Below are 15,994 nucleotides of genomic sequence, written 5' to 3' on the forward strand. Positions count from 1 at the left end.
TCAGGGTGGCAGAAAGGGTTAACTGAAGGAGAGCCCCAGCCTTGCCCCAGGAAGTTCTCAGAACTAGGCTAGAATGCAGAAATGATCCAAAGTATTTTAAACAACAGATAAACTGCTTTTTAGCCAAGTTTGTGCCTGGAGTGAAGTCTTACAGCTGAGTTTAAGACCTTTAAGGAGAACAAAAATAAAAAGGCAAAAAAAAAAAAAGCAAATGCTGATGTGTCCTCTATTGAAACTTTGTGAATAGGAACATATTCAAGCTTCTAAATATATTTTCTTCTAACTGTTTAAAGGCTGCAGGGACTTTTCCCTTCCTAATTATGTAGTGCAGTATGCTGTCTGTTTCTGACTTGCAATGTCAAAAATAGAGATTAGTCATAAATGAAACGTAGGGAGAGGGGTAAAGAGGTGCTATGTGTGATAAGGAGCTGGCCCACTAATATTTACACTGATACTGTGACCAATCACTTGTGTTTTTAATTCAGTTACTCTTATGCAGACCCTTTAATACATTGACATTTCATTAAGATGGCGGTTGTTTTAAAAAAAAAAAAATCCATGACTGACTAAAGCAGGTATTGGCGGTTGTTTTAAAAAAAAAAATCCATGACTGACTAAAGCAGTAGCAAAGGACAATGAATGTAAATGTCTTCTGACAGTAGCTGGGCTGGTTGTGTCTCAGGTCTCAGCAAGGTCATGTCATTAACAGGGTATGGAAACACACAGTCATTTCAGGCAATAACACATTCTGAAATTCAGAAGTATCCTCTGAAATCTGAATTATTCCCTGACAGTTTGGGCTCAAGTCTCCATTCTGGAAGTGAAATAGAACTCAAAGTCCTCTGGTAGCTCACCTGTATCTCTTGCTGATGTCACCTGAAGCCCTCCTGGAAGTGATTAAGATTTGTGACTGCATTACAGTAGGCATTTTTACCTCCTAAACCATCACTGGACTCCTGGCGTACAGAGGAGGAATTTCCTTTGTCCTTTTTGCTTTCTCATGCAGTCTTCTGGAGGACAAGGACTAGGACTTTGAACTAATGGGTCCTGGATGTGGGAATCGGAAAAGTGAACTGAGACCCTGCACGGATCTGGAGAGAGTGATCTGGATCCTCCTGCACAGGCTTTTTCTGAAGCCCCTCTGCTTCTTTTGCAGTCTGCCATTTAGGCAGGAACACTCTAGAGACTGACTTTCACCTGGAAAGATAGGTGGCTCTTTCCTATGCCAAAACCACTGCAAAAAGTCAAGGAGTGAACAATGACCTGTGGGGCTAACTAACACAGTTTCAGGTCATCCTATAAGACCTCATTCTGTTGGCTGAAGGCTGGTGGTGTGCTGAAGGACAGACTGGATTTCCAGTATGTTGCAGTAAAATCTACACATATAATTAAATCAAAAACATTTGTAAGAATTTTTCATTTAAGTTTCTGGGCTGAAAATCATTCCAGTTGGTGGTATGAATTGTGAGGAGCCAGAAGGACAGCACAAGCCTTAAACAAGGACACTTGGCTTTTCAAGATATGTGAACTCAGCTGTGCTCCAGCCTTCTGACTCCCAAGGACCAGCACACCAAAACTAGTTTCCCAGTGCTGTTGGAGAAAGCATCCATCTGGGTGTAATGACCTACAGGAAAGCTGCTTACAAGACTCCACTTCCCATTGTTGCACACGCACAAACACACACACAGCACAACCTTTGGGCATGGTGGAAGTGTTTGCCCTTCATCTCTCACTTCTGAAGATGGGTTACAAGGGTGACCGCAGGAAAGGGCAGGGACCTGCCTTTGCTGGTTGTCTATTATTTGTGTTGAATGTTCCTGGAGGTGGCACTGAGGGTTAGTCCCTCTGTGAGATGAGCCAAGAAGGTGTAGACTCTCCTCTGGAAAGTTTATTTAGGCTGTAAATAGGAGACAGAGGAAGTGGGATGTAGGTGGGGTTTTAATCCTCTATTTGAAGATTATGAAAAAAAGAAGTGACCTGCTCAAGGTTGCTCAGGAAGAGTTGGGGTGGCACCAGGCCAGCATAGGAAGAATTGGGGTGGCAGTAGGCCAGCATTTTGGGGGGAAAGCTTATCTTTTTTTCAATCTATTTCCTTGTAAGAGATTAATGCTACTTGCTAAAATATGCAGGGGATTGAAGCTTTTTTTTTTTTTTTTTCTCAGCAATGCAGCATTGCGTTTGCAGTCCTTATTTACTTTCCTTGGAACCAAAGACAGTTTTGTTCTTGCTGGAAGCATAGGTTAGATTCGATACCTCAAATGGTGCCTTCACGTTAAATAAGGTTGGGTTACCATTTTATTGTACCAATATTTGAACATATATTTAAATCAAAATCACTCTTAGGATTTCACATTTTTATTAAGTTCAGCTCAAATTCTGCTGTATTTTTCATAAATTGTTGTGCCCCCCCCCAAAAAAAATAAAAATAAATCATAACTTCTATCAAGCTTTATTTTTAGCTAGTAGCCATTCTATGAGATATTTGAAATTTCAGCACAAAGCACGTGAGCGTCCAGTTTTGAGTTCAGATTGGCTGGCACCTTCATCAGACATTTTCATAAGCAGTAGATCCTCTCTAGCTTCCAGACATAGCAAGAATTTTTCTTCTACTGCTAACTTTTATCCTTTTATTTTTAAATTGGACATAGCAGTAGTTTTATACTATTTTACAATGTCAGGAAGGGGCCTAAGGGTGTATGTGAATTTGCTACAGAAATTGGATCATGTGTCTAAGGATCATTATACCTAAGGAAACAGTGTGCCCTGTGGTACATACATATCACTGGTGTTTAGTTTTAGCTCTATATTCTGTAATTGGAAAGACAGATCTGAAGACTGCGTTTGTAAATTTGAGTTCCTTTATTCTGAATTCCTAGTTGAAATTTTAAAAAAATAATAATTAGTTCCTCTTGGAAAGGAATGGGGGGCCAGTACTATTAATTAATTTTTTTATTCTGATATGCTGTAAATTTTACTTGGTATGGGGTACGAAGGGTGCATATAGAATTTAAAAAAAAAAAAAAAGTAGGGAGGGAAGAGTCAGTCTTCCATAACTAATGGAGTAGACTGATTCTCCTCAGGTCGGATAATGTATTTATATTATTATTAGTTGATCTCCTGAAAAAAGGATAATAATCAGTCCTTTCAGCTTGTCTTCTATAATCTTGTGTTCCTGCTTAAAGTACTGTGTTCTTGTAATTCTGGAAGAAAGAAAACATGAACCCTTTTATAGGGAAATTGGCTATAAAGGCTAGACAACCAGGAGTAAAGAAAGGAAGTGAAAGTTTAGTGCTTTTCTTTCTTACTTTTGTTGTCTACCTGATACCTCCATACTGATATATGGAGGTATAATATCTACCTTATATATTCTTTAGCTTTGCACTGATTCTGTTTTCATTAAAGTATTTTACCTTGATTTCTAGGCTTTGACTAAAGAATAAAAAAAGTCAATATCAATTTAAGCTTTTCTCAGAAGGCAATTGAAAAACAAAAGGTTAGATTTGCTTAGAAATAACTATTAATGTTGGCCATTCTGCAAGAGAAATCATAGTAACTATATATGTGAGAAGCAGGGCTATCCCATTAATAGACTGCCAATTAGTCTGGAGGTGCCTGGATGATAAGTAAGACCTGTGAATTATTGCAGCTTTTAGTGCCATGACATTGCTTCATGAAGCACAGATCATTCCCTTGTTCTTGAGTCCATAGGTGGTTCCAACTAGTTCTTTTATGGAGCTGGAAGTGGGTTAATGTGTCTTGGCAGGACCATTTGGTCTTCTGGGGCTCTTTGCTGCCATATTAGGCTGCTTTGGAGTTTCTCTTCGGGGCACCATATTGCACAGAACAAGTGAACAGAATGATCATTACCACTTGTCGCCTACAATATTTCTAACAAGTGCCTAAGGATTGTACTTGTCTTGTTTACTTACAACTTGACTCACACAATTATCAGCTTTTCAAGGATATCTGCACAGCTTCTTGAAAACAGTAAACATGAATTTCAGATGAAGGTAGTCACATTTAGAACAAACTTGGAATAAGCCCTTAAAGAATAGTAGCCCCTTGTCTGTTGGTAAACCCCTGTGTCCCTGGCCTTCCCCCTTAACAGAAAAATCTCTGTCATGTTTCTTGTATCAGTTGTGACTGTCTTGGGCCAATTGAGTTGCTGGAGCGTGTCCAGAGAAAGGCAAGGAAGCTGGTAAGGGGTCTGGAGCACAAGTCTGATGAGGAGAGGTTGAGGGAGCTGGGATTGTTCAGCCTGGAGAAAAGGAGGCTGAGGGGAGACCTTCTCACTCTCTACAACTACCTGAGAGTGTAGCGATGTGGGTGTTTGTCTCTTCTCTCAAGTGAGGTGATAGGACGAGAGGAAATGGCCTTAATTTGCACCAGGAAAGGTTTAGATTGGACGTTAGACAAATTGTCTTCACTGTAAGGGTTATCAAACACTGGAACAGGCTGCCCAGGGAAGTGGTGGAATCATCATCCCTGGAGGTATTTAAAATATGTGTAGACATAGTGCTGCGGGACACGGTTTAGGTGGTTTTGTTAGTGTTAAGTTGATGGTTAGATGATCTTAAAGGTCTTTTCCAACCTAGACAATTCTATGATTCTATGTGTTCTATATCCAGGATCCTTCATATCTGAATTATACTACAAAAGTCTTATAGAATCTATCCATTTTGTTAAAGTATTTAGATGAGCCAGTGTGCCATGGGAAGAGCTACCCAACTCATTTTAACTTGGCCATTATCTGCATGGGTGATTCCACCAACTTAAATGTATATACGTAATGCTAAGTCCCCATTTGAGTATTTCGGCTGAAATAGAAATAGGATTCTCTCAGAAATTACTCAAAGACATATATGCTGTGCTAAACTGAGATATGTAGCCCCTCTTTTTTCCAAGGAAACAATGAAAATTGCTTTTAGGCTTATGTTTTTTTAAAATATGGTTAGGACATATTTTCATTCTTTTTTTTTTCCATATGGCACATGCATTCTCCATTTCTAATCACAGGTTGCTTTTAATTGCAATGAGTCAATTTCATCAAGAACTCTGTGAACCTGTAGCATCAGCAGATGCTGAGATTATATTGTTAAATCTTAGCAATTTAAGTTCTACATCTTAAGAATAATTTTTAAGAGTTCTTTTTGTATAGAATTAGAGAAAATAGAATTCCCTCTAGTTTCCTTATTGTTCCAAAAATCATTAGCTTAGAATACAACAACATGGCTTAGAAGACAACATTGCTTTTGGCTTTCTTTCTCATTAGAACTTTCTAAGAGTCATTAGAAATTTTTGAAATTTTTTGCAGTCTTAAAAAATAACTGTATGAATAGGTCGTACTCGAAGAATGTGGCATTGAGGTGTACAGGTAGAATGATAATAATTTAAAAGTGCTGAGCCTGCTAAAGAAGTGGTTTAATATTAAAAAACAATATACTGGTGTCTTGTGGAAACAAGGAGAGTCTTGGAACTATTTTCCTCCTGCCTGGAGTATTTTTGATGTTGAATTACTGTAGGTATCATTGAAACTGTAAGAATCTCTTTTGTTGGACTTGAGAATTACTCTTGGATTATGAGGCACATCTTCTCCTGGGCACAGGTCTGAAACTATACCTGAAACTAACTTCTGCATATAGTGGGTACCCACCTACAGGCCTTAGCAAGACGTTGAGATAAACAGGGAAAGGAATCCATATATCGACTAGAATAAACTTTTGCCATGTAGTTGTCACATAAATATCTGAATGAACCTGGGAAATTCCATTGGAGTATTGTTTGCGAGGGCAAAATAATTTTGCTCCTCAGTGGTAAGACCACGCACTTCATCATGTGAAAGAATTTTCTTAAATGGGATTTACTGAGGGTTTTTTGCTATTATTGTTATTATTTTAGTTTCATATTGTTGCAGCATTTATAGATCACTAAAAGAGTAGAGTTCTTACAGTGTAGGAACTGCAAAATTTAAACAGAACAGAAGGAAGAAGTATCCCAAGTCCAATGTCACAGACTTCTGTCTTTAGATAGTAACAACTATGCCAAGTATTGGCCCTGAAAACCTTCTGAATAGATGTAAGGAGAAAAGTATGACAGCACAGTCTGTGTGTTGAGAATTTGCTTCACCTTTCTTATTTATTCTCTTCTCTGAAAATGTCATATTTTTTAATTAATGATTTGTTCTTTTCTCCCAAATGCTCTATGCTTCTAGATTTTAAAAAAAGATTCTGGAGTTTCTAGATTAATAATAAAAAAAGAATCGTTTAGCCATTATGGTTAAGGTTAGAGTCATCCCACCAGCTTATGTCATTTATTTCATTGCACCATGGGCCAGCTGGTTTAGAGTGCTGAATATTCTCAAAGAATATTTGTAGACCTCTGCAGCCATTGTGTTCTGTTGATCTAGTACCAGGTCAACACGCCCTCCAAAAAATTGTGTTAAAGCCCACAGAACTCTAGGCACATACATGCGTACACACTTTTATGCATGTCCATGAATTTTCTTGAATATTGTATTTATTTCATTTATGAAAAATAAATACCTCATCTCCCCTTTGTGAGGGAGAAAAGAGATCTACATGTTCGGGAGGGTATAACTGGGTGTCTCGCACTGGATGTGTTTGTCATAGACTGGACAGGATAATTGTTGTCCTGCTACTTCTGCACTGGCAAACTTTGCATTTGTATGCAAACAAAATTCTTTGTATGAATGGATTTCTATCACTGGATCAGCTTTGTATTTTCTCACTCTTATATTCATCCCACACTAGCAGTGTTAATCTGTGTAGGCTTTATTAAAGGTACTCTTACTCTTTTAGAATAGGTAACTCTAAAACTCCATTTGTTTTGACACTGAGTGAGATTTCTGTTGGAGTGCAAATGTCCTTTTCCAAAAGGTCTTGCTTTTTCAGTAAATGGAGATGTATGTCTTACTGATTTTGGCAAGTTAATTCCATGTTGTTTATTAACTTTCTCCAGAAGTCATGTTTTTTCCCTTGACAGGAGCCATCACTAGAGCCTTTATGAGAGGTTTTAGATAGATAGGGTTATCAATATTTATCAATCCAGGGCACAGAATATATGAAAACAAAATAAATGTAATCCTCCTCTGTAATGTTTTTATAATCTTTTCCCATCTTGTCATCTTCATAATCATCCAATGGTTAGGATCCTATAGTTTGTTCATTAAGCATGATCTAGCCAATTTTATTTTAGATATGACAACAATAAGTCATAAATTTGACAAGAATCTGATATATAGTAATATTAATAGAAAGAATAGCAGCTTTGACATAATTACTATATTTCTGAGTGGGAAGGACTAGCAGGATGTGTTCATGATTTATTTAAAGGAATAAAGCGATTTATATTACAGCACATTAATTTGACAGCCAAACCACACAATTAAGGCTTTGGAAAATTAATATTTCTGGCATTGAAGGAAAGCAGCAAACCCAAGCATTCAATGAAAATGGGAAACTTTGCAATACAGTAGTTTTTATCAGAAGGGAAATACCAATTTTGTATCCTTTCCATGTTCGACCAGTTGTCAGATAAAGGCTGCTATCAACAGTTCCCCTGTAAATGTTCTTCCAAAAGGCTTATAACACGGAAAGTCTTTGATTTCAAATAGTTGTGATCTTATTCTTTTTTTTCTGTGTCTTTAAATAAAAACAGCAGCACAAGAACATGATAGAAATCCATCCTAAATTATCAGCGTTCTGATAAACTTGTGCTAAAGCTTCATTTTCCCTTCACGTGTTCAGACTCTTGCGCAATAGCCAGCTCGAGTGTTCTTTTGCTATAAAGAGTAACATTCTATAATTGATCTTTATGTATAGAAACATAGCGGAAATGGGAATATTTTTAGCAACCCATATTTTCTTCGCTGATTGTCCTTTCAGACATGCAGAACACATTCATTTACATATGTCTTTTTTCTTCTGTACCCAAAATACTTAGAGGCATTTCATAATAAATGCACTTCGTTAGAACAATAGAGTCTCGATTCATCTAGTTCTTTGGAATTTGCTCTTCTTGGTTACCCTCATTTGAGAAGAAAGGATGGCCTAGTAGTTAAGTCATTAGCCTGCTGCTTTGGAGATGGGTTTCAGTGCTCTCAAGGTGTAATTTCCTTTTCAACTTGGACTAATCTGTCAGATAAGGAGAATACTAGTCCATCTAACCAGAACATTTTGTGGGTGAATATATTAGTTCATCCTCAGATAATGTAGCAAATGCCCAAAGTAAGAATATGAGGAAATTTATTAGTATTCTATGAAAGATAGATGCTATTACCACATAGCATATCTTGGAGCCTACAGTGAGTGGTGAAAACATAAAGAATGAAATTTACTTAAATTATTTAGCACGAAACATTCTCTTTTAAATTGTCTGCTTTTTGTAGGACAGCATTTTCACTTTGAAATCTTAGAATGGCATGATGGGGAAGTATGAGAGATTCAAGGAGGGATTTGAGGAGTTACTGGTCTCTCTGTATTAAAGGAGAATCACGGAATCATAGAATTCTCTAGGTTGGAAAGGACCTTTCAGATTATAGAGTCCAACCATCAGCCTAACACTGACAAAAGCCACCACTAAACCATGTCCCTCAGCACCACACCTACTTGTATTTTAAATACCTCCAGGGATGACAATTCCACTACTTCCCTGGGCAGCCTGTTACAATCCTTGATAGCCCTTTCAGTGAAGATGTTTTCCCTAAGATCCAATCTAAACCTCCCCTGGTACAACTTGAGGCCATTTCCTCTTGTTCTATTGCCTGTTACTTAGGAGAAGAGACTGACCCTCACCTCATTACAACCTCCTTTCAGGTAGTTGTAGAGAGTGATAAGGTCTCCCCTTGGCCTCCTTCTCCAGGCTAAACAACTTCAGTTCCTTCAGCTCTTCCTCATGAGACCTGTTCCCCAGACCCCTCACCAGCTTTTTTGTTCTTCTCTGGACACGCTCGAGCACCTCAATATCAATCTTGTAGTGAGGGGCCCAAAACTGGACACGCTACTTGAGGTAGGGAAATTAAATCAACAGATTTCCTTAAGAGCAACGGTAGTAGTAATAGCATACAGCATGAGTGTTGTAACTTATTTATATTGTTTAATAAAAAGTATTTTAGTAAAGTCTTTAAAGACAAGTTGTTAATTACCCATTTCTATCACTCTATTGGTTCCAAGTCCAATTCACGAAGGAGGATGGTGGGTGTGGGTGAGTAGGAAAACTTTAGTTTGAATCAGGTATGTCTTCTGGAGGATTAAGTATTCTCTTTCTGTCTCGTTGCTGATGAACCGTATCGCATGAAGTCTGTCATTGGGCAGACTTCCCAGTGAAGTGTTCTTCATTGTACAGAACTACCTACTTGAGGTAGGGAAATTAAATCAACAGATTTCCTTAAGAGCAACGGTAGTAGTAATAGCATACAGCATGAGTGTTGTAACTTATTTATATTGTTTAATAAAAAGTATTTTAGTAAAGTCTTTAAAGACAAGTTGTTAATTACCCATTTCTATCACTCTATTGGTTCCAAGTCCAATTCACGAAGGAGGATGGTGGGTGTGGGTGAGTAGGAAAACTTTAGTTTGAATCAGGTATGTCTTCTGGAGGATTAAGTATTCTCTTTCTGTCTCGTTGCTGATGAACCGTATCGCATGAAGTCTGTCATTGGGCAGACAATTGGGCAGTGAAGTGTTCTTCATTGTACAGAACTACTGGCAAAACTCTGTTCAGTCCAAAATAACAGCAGTAGCATTTAGTATTTACGGTTCTTTGTTTTTCTTATAGGGTCAATGATTGCATCTTGCGAGTGAATGAGGTTGACGTGTCAGAAGTGTCACACAGCAAAGCCGTGGAGGCCCTAAAAGAGGCTGGCTCCATTGTACGATTGTATGTCCGTCGAAGGAGACCTATTCTGGAGACCGTGGTAGAGATCAAGTTATTCAAAGGACCTAAAGGTAATATGAAAATGAAAATACATTCATTTTAAACTTGATGTTTAACCTCTCATGTAGCTCAAATGACATCTGACTGTTGATATGTCAACTGGTTGACCTGTCAGATACTGAAATGCAGTTAATTTAGGGTGGTAGAACAAGAATTCGTGGTTGCATATCTCCTTATGTTGTGGTTTATTTCATTTGATGTTTACTGCAGAGAAGACTCATTACCTCCTGAAGAAATGCAAGATGCAGAGATATTATGCTTTACATTGGCAGCACATATGCTTCCTCTAAAGTTCCTGTAGTGAGACCTTTGACTTTCATTTAAGGTGCTGTTGAATATAGATTTTCTGAATTCTGCTTTCGTTCAGAAGAGTTTGTGATTATCCAACTTATCCTTTCTACTTTCATGTTGATGGTTTCTTCTACAGTTATCTTTGGAACAAGAGACAAGAATATTAACTTACCCAAATATGTAGGAGAATTTTATTTTATCCTTCCAACAAAGTTACATGGAAGTTTAGCATGAAACCTTCACTAGTCTATAACAGCTTTATCACTTCCAGCAGAATCTTCTGGTTACAGAAAACAAAACAATACCAAATCGTATTCTAGAAACATTAGAACAAATTGCGAATATTATATTTTCACCTTTTCTTTTGCAAAAAAGTATTGATTTGCAGCAGTGTTATTTTTACTAAATTTTATTTTGTTGTTTTTCCTGCCTGAAATTTCCCTCTGAATATTGTATTTTTTTTGTAATTAATTTATTGGCAAAGAAAATGGATATTTTCACAGTACATGCAAATAGAATGAACTGCAGTAGATTTTTTGGATCCATAATAATTATTTCATAAGTAAGTCTTTAGTTAATGGTATATAGATGAAATGAAGAAATTTGCATGTCTCTTAATGTATGCCATGCACATGAGAATATTATACCTGTTTTATCTACAGGGAATAGCCTGTAGCTTTTCCAGTAGTTACCCTTACATTTCATCTCTGTGAATATTACACTATGCTTCTACGTAGTTTTTATATCAGTAATTGAGTATATTTGTTTCAAATTCACGTGGAATTGTTGAGATTATCCATTCATAGTAGGCAAAGTTAGTTCACTGTTTTCAATATCGCACTATGCCTCTTCTGTGTATATCATGGTTATTTGGCACAGCAGTGAATTCATCATCCTCTGCTCTTAGCGAATAGTAAGATATATTTAAACATTTTCTAAGGGTAAACCCCCAAAAGTCTGGATTCTTTTGGTCAATTACAATGCTAAATTGACTTTCTAATAGAAAAGCATCTCTAATGAGATTTCCTACGTGTATGAATTCAGAATGGTAGTGCAGGCAGCAGTGTTTTTAAAGCTTTGGAATTAAACTAAGTGTGTGATATGATAGTCATTTTGAGTAACCTAAGGCTAAAGAAACTAAAATTAACATATCCTTTCAGGTTGTGATGAAACAGTAAAAATTATTCACCATGACCAAATTTTTGCTGCATTGTGGAAATAGACAAGAGAGGCAATCGTTATCTAATAATGTTTTTGCACCGTTCTTGTTTTTGATTGTATGCCTGAAACTATTTATTTTTACATTTATTTTCATAAAAGAGAGTGGATACCAGAAAGGTGCCTTTTATGACACTCTAAAGCTTTGTTGCTTAGTGCTACAAACATCAATTTTGTAGCTATACTCTTATATGAAGTTTCCTACAGATATGTGTTATAAATACCGAAATTTATTGTTAAGCTAAGTCTATTTTTTAAATTTTCACTTCAATATTATAAAAATAAGTTAACTGGAAACTTGGATTAAAAAAAAAAAAAGTTGATGGGCTAGTAGTTCTTTGCAAAAGCTGGGTTTTTCATCTTTACAATGCATACAATTACATACAATACCCTTGTATGCTGTTCTATTCTGTTCTATTCTTTTTTCCACAGATGAAAAAAGCATTAATTCATACATGAATGAAGTAAATAGCTCATAGTTTGGTTCAAAATCTTATCAATTCAATCAAATCTTATCAATTACTAATAATTATAATGTCTGTAGCACTTTTCCTTTGATTTTTTTTTTTAAATATTCCATGAAAAATAATCTATCTGTTGAGAGGTATCCAACTCATGGCAGAAGTTAAGAATAAAGCCTGTCAATCTTGACTGTAGGTTTTGGTGCTAGTCACTTCTGTGATGTTTATCTATTCATATTTGGTGTTTCTTCTCAGAGTGAAATTGGGAAGGTTTAATGTCCAGAGCAGGACCTGAAAATCAGCATGTTAGTTCCCACAGCATGTTAGTTCCATCCTAGTCACAAAGTGAATAAAGAAAGGGGAATCTGGTTCTTAGAGAAGAAGGCTGTTCTGTACCAAAAGTGGAGTAGCAAATATCTTTTCAGTTGCTTCAGTTGCTGTCTGTCAGGATATCGCTCAGCGTACACTCAGTTCGTTCCTTGCTGTGATGAGGATTTACCACATGAAAGCAAGTCTCAGCTTCCGTAATACCATGTAAACTCAGAGATCACTGGTTTGCCTGTGTATGTGTAGTAGATCATATCTTTCAGCTCTTGAAAGTGATAAGGAAGGAAATTTGCAAGGCTTTTTATAGAATATTCTTTTAATTTCATCAAAGTTATTCAGGACAAGGACTGATAGCTTTTTTTTTTTTTTTTTTTGCAAGTGGATGCTTAATTTTTCTAGGTAGCAAACACCATATAAAATCCATAGGTTAATTTCACAAATCTGTTTTGAACATTAGAAGTTAAAAGTGCTGTAGCATTGTCTAGCAATGGCTTTGCGCATATGGCAGAGAAAAGGTCGTAGTAGTTGCTGCAGTTGTCCCTTTTGAATGCATCATATGTGCTGAAAATATAACTCTTTACCTTGACTTTTTGGGAAAAGAAGTAGACAATGACACAAATGAGTTGTGTAATAGAAAATCAAGGTTTCAAAGAGAACTGCAGCTGTGTGGATATCTAAAGCTGTGCATTCAACAGTTTGCCACACCTGATTGATAATATTGGCTGATGTCTATAGTCTTGAAGGTTATTGCTAACCGTGATCATTCCAGGATCTTCCTGGATTGTTTTTTGTATGCCACTCCAGCTAGACGTACAATTTTAGTGAGTCACTGCTGGGCTTTGCGTGGCATTTAGTAGTAAACAGTAGGTGTTTTATTTCCATCACTCTCAGGACATCTCAGGTTTTAGCAGCCAGAGTCTTTCCAGCAGCTGAGGGTTGTAACAGAGGAAGGATATACAATGGAGCTTTCTTATTGAAAATCAATAGGATTTAGATGCTACTGAAAATCCTGTCCTTAAGTAATATGCTTTTCTTGCTCTGTATTGAAACATAGCAAGACTAACAGTAATGAGAATGGATTGTGTCTACTGCGGTGGTTGTTCGCCAGGAAAAAACATGCAGGCATTCAAACCAAAGCAATTTAATGGAGGTAGTTGTAATATAACTTGTGTATTAGCTCCCTATATGACCCTGCAAAGAGATGTGTATGTGCAGTGAATTACAAACTTCAGTCACTAGTCAGGGATTAGTGTTCAAACCTGTTCGATTGCATTTGACTTGGGGGATTTTAAACCAAAAGAATTCCACTGGCCTCTGGGATTTTCGCACTGTCCTATCGCACTGCAGATCTATTTTTTACTAAAACCAGAAGTATAGAGTGGTATGCTTGATGAAGATTCGTTATAGAAATTAAACATGATTTTTTAAAATTTCATTTCCAAAAGAAGCAGCCAGAAAAAATGGATTTCTGCCATTGTGGAAAATTTCTGGCAGTCAGAAACTTAGTTAAACAAACAGAGGTTGTGTAATATTTTACCTACCAATACCGAACTGATAATTTAAGCTCTGATATTATATACTAGAAGAAAAAAAAATTACTGCAGAAAATAATGATTCCAGTAACTACAGCAGTGTTGGATCACATAATAAACTTCTGACCTCAATTCTGTAGAAAATGTGACATCTTAAAAGACATCACAACTGCAGAAATTAAGCTTAGGGTATGTAAAGCAGAACAGGTGAGTTCCAGGAAACTTGAGAGGAGAAATGGCAGACTTAAAAACACTCAAAAAAGGAACAATAGAAAGGAGAGCTGATTCTGCCACCTGCATATTCTGGTGGCTTGAGTATAAAATCATGGAGAAACAGGATCAATTTCCCTCACCCTTCATGACAATTTAATAGTAACTCTCCTTACGGTGTTTGAACCGCATTGGAATCTTGCAGTGATAGCTCGAGCTGCCCTATTATTCACTGTATTTCGGACAAAAGCTCTGGACACAGCAGCAGCTGTGTCTCTCTTCTGTTGTCTGTAACTATGCATTTTTTTAATTCCTAGTGAATTCAGCCAATGATACAGTTTGATCAGGTTCACTTCACCCAGCTTTGGGCACTTAACAGAAGATATCTGGGGGCATGTATTCCTTTACTCTCTCCTGCTCTCAGAATTGGGACCATATCAGGATTTTTCCTTTAATACATTTGGATTGTTGTTGTGTTTCAGGGCTGTAACTTAGAAATTAATGCATCTGTTAAGCACTGTTCAGTCCAATTCTACCTCTCTCTATATGGCGATCCTCCTTATCTAAATTTTCTTCTTAATCAGCAAAGAGTAAGGTCCTAAACTGGGCATCTCAATAAAATACTCAAAAATAAGTTGTGATGAATACAAAGGGCATAATGCACATTTAGTCTTTGAATTATTTATATCTGTCTAAATGTTAGATGAAGTCATTGGGCATAACCAGTTCCAGAGTTTCCATTTCATTGTTTTCTGTGCTGGCCTGAAGCGACTGTGCAGCACGTGGTAGATTTCCTGTTCACATAACTATTTGTTTTATTCTTGATGACACTGAATAAAGTCACTGTGTAGTAATAGAGCTTTCTTACTATACTAAGAAAAGAATCAGTATGTTTTAAACAGAAAATTTTTTAACTCATTGATTAGTTATGGAAGTTTCTTGAGAAGATGCAGAGATTTTCAGCATCAATATAAGGTATGGTTTCACTGTAGATTTACTTTGAATTGCTACTGAAATGTTCTGTACTCTATTACTGCCTGTAGTCTCATAGAGGTTCATACTTCTGTTTCATAGAAGTTGCCATATTTTAGTTCAGAGTGATAGCTTTACTGGAAAAATCTGTTCTGTTGCATAGATAGCATCCTAGCTTGCGGTGACAACTGAAATAGTAAAAAAAAGTGCAGGAGAATTATGTTTATTTTAAAATGTCTGCTAAAAAAATCAGAACAGCAGAATGGAGGGTTTTAAATTTTTACAAATGCTGCTCCATGTAAGGGAGAAATCTTATCATTTTTATCCACTAAAGCAAAGTGGGAGGTTATCTTTTTATCTCAGGTAATAGCCACAACACTTAAAATGGAAGAGGAAGCTTTGGAAACAGAGAATCCCAATTATTTCTGTCCCAATTTCAGAAAACACTGAGAGTGTTCAGGTCTAGCTGCTTGAGAACTGATTGCAAATGCTTGCTTCAGACTGTTGACGATACATATTTTTTTTATTAATATAACTATCACTTCTGTTACTATAACAGCCTATTTTCTCTAATTTAAGTGACACTAAATACTGCATAGAAGACTTTAGCATTTGGGGAGAGGGATTTTTATGGCAAGTTAGTTTGTTAATTTATGATAACTTGAAATATTTAATTCAAAATGTTCAAAACATTTTTTTATTTCATGCTAAGAAATGTTTTTATGGTTCCAAAATGTTTTCAACAAAATTGGTTTTTTACAGTTTAAACAGAACCTCAAACCTTTTCATGTGGTCTTTTAAGAATTTCAGTCTCATGATCTCTTCAGCTGTGAATTTACTTCTGTTTTTCAGTGTTCTCCTCTGTACTGTGAGCTGTTTTGTGAATCCTGATCTAAAACAGAGCAAAATGGGGCAACTTAACAAAGAGACCTGTAGAAAAATGAGGAAGCAGGAAAATCTTTCCCAAACCTAGATTTAACAAACTATCCAGGTTCTCAACTCTAATTAAAATGCTTCACTTCATATTAC

The 15,994-nt window shown here is 36.6% G+C and overlaps 1 protein-coding gene across 26 annotated transcripts in view; it reads left to right on the forward strand.

Moving 5' to 3' along the window:
- Positions 1-15,994, forward strand: part of DLG2 (discs, large homolog 2 (Drosophila)) — a 1,063,278-nt gene that overhangs the window by 732,004 nt on the left and 315,280 nt on the right. For all 26 annotated transcript variants that reach the window (XM_014958284.1, XM_014958304.1, XM_014958277.1 and 23 more), the window contains one exon: positions 9,796-9,965. In XM_014958284.1, coding sequence (XP_014813770.1) covers positions 9,796-9,965 — 170 coding nt within the window. The remainder of the gene's footprint in view (positions 1-9,795; positions 9,966-15,994) is intronic.

The sequence above is a fragment of the Calidris pugnax genome, unplaced genomic scaffold (assembly GCF_001431845.1).
Source record: "Calidris pugnax isolate Ruff unplaced genomic scaffold, ASM143184v1 scaffold252, whole genome shotgun sequence".
Taxonomy (NCBI): Eukaryota; Metazoa; Chordata; class Aves; order Charadriiformes; family Scolopacidae; genus Calidris; species Calidris pugnax.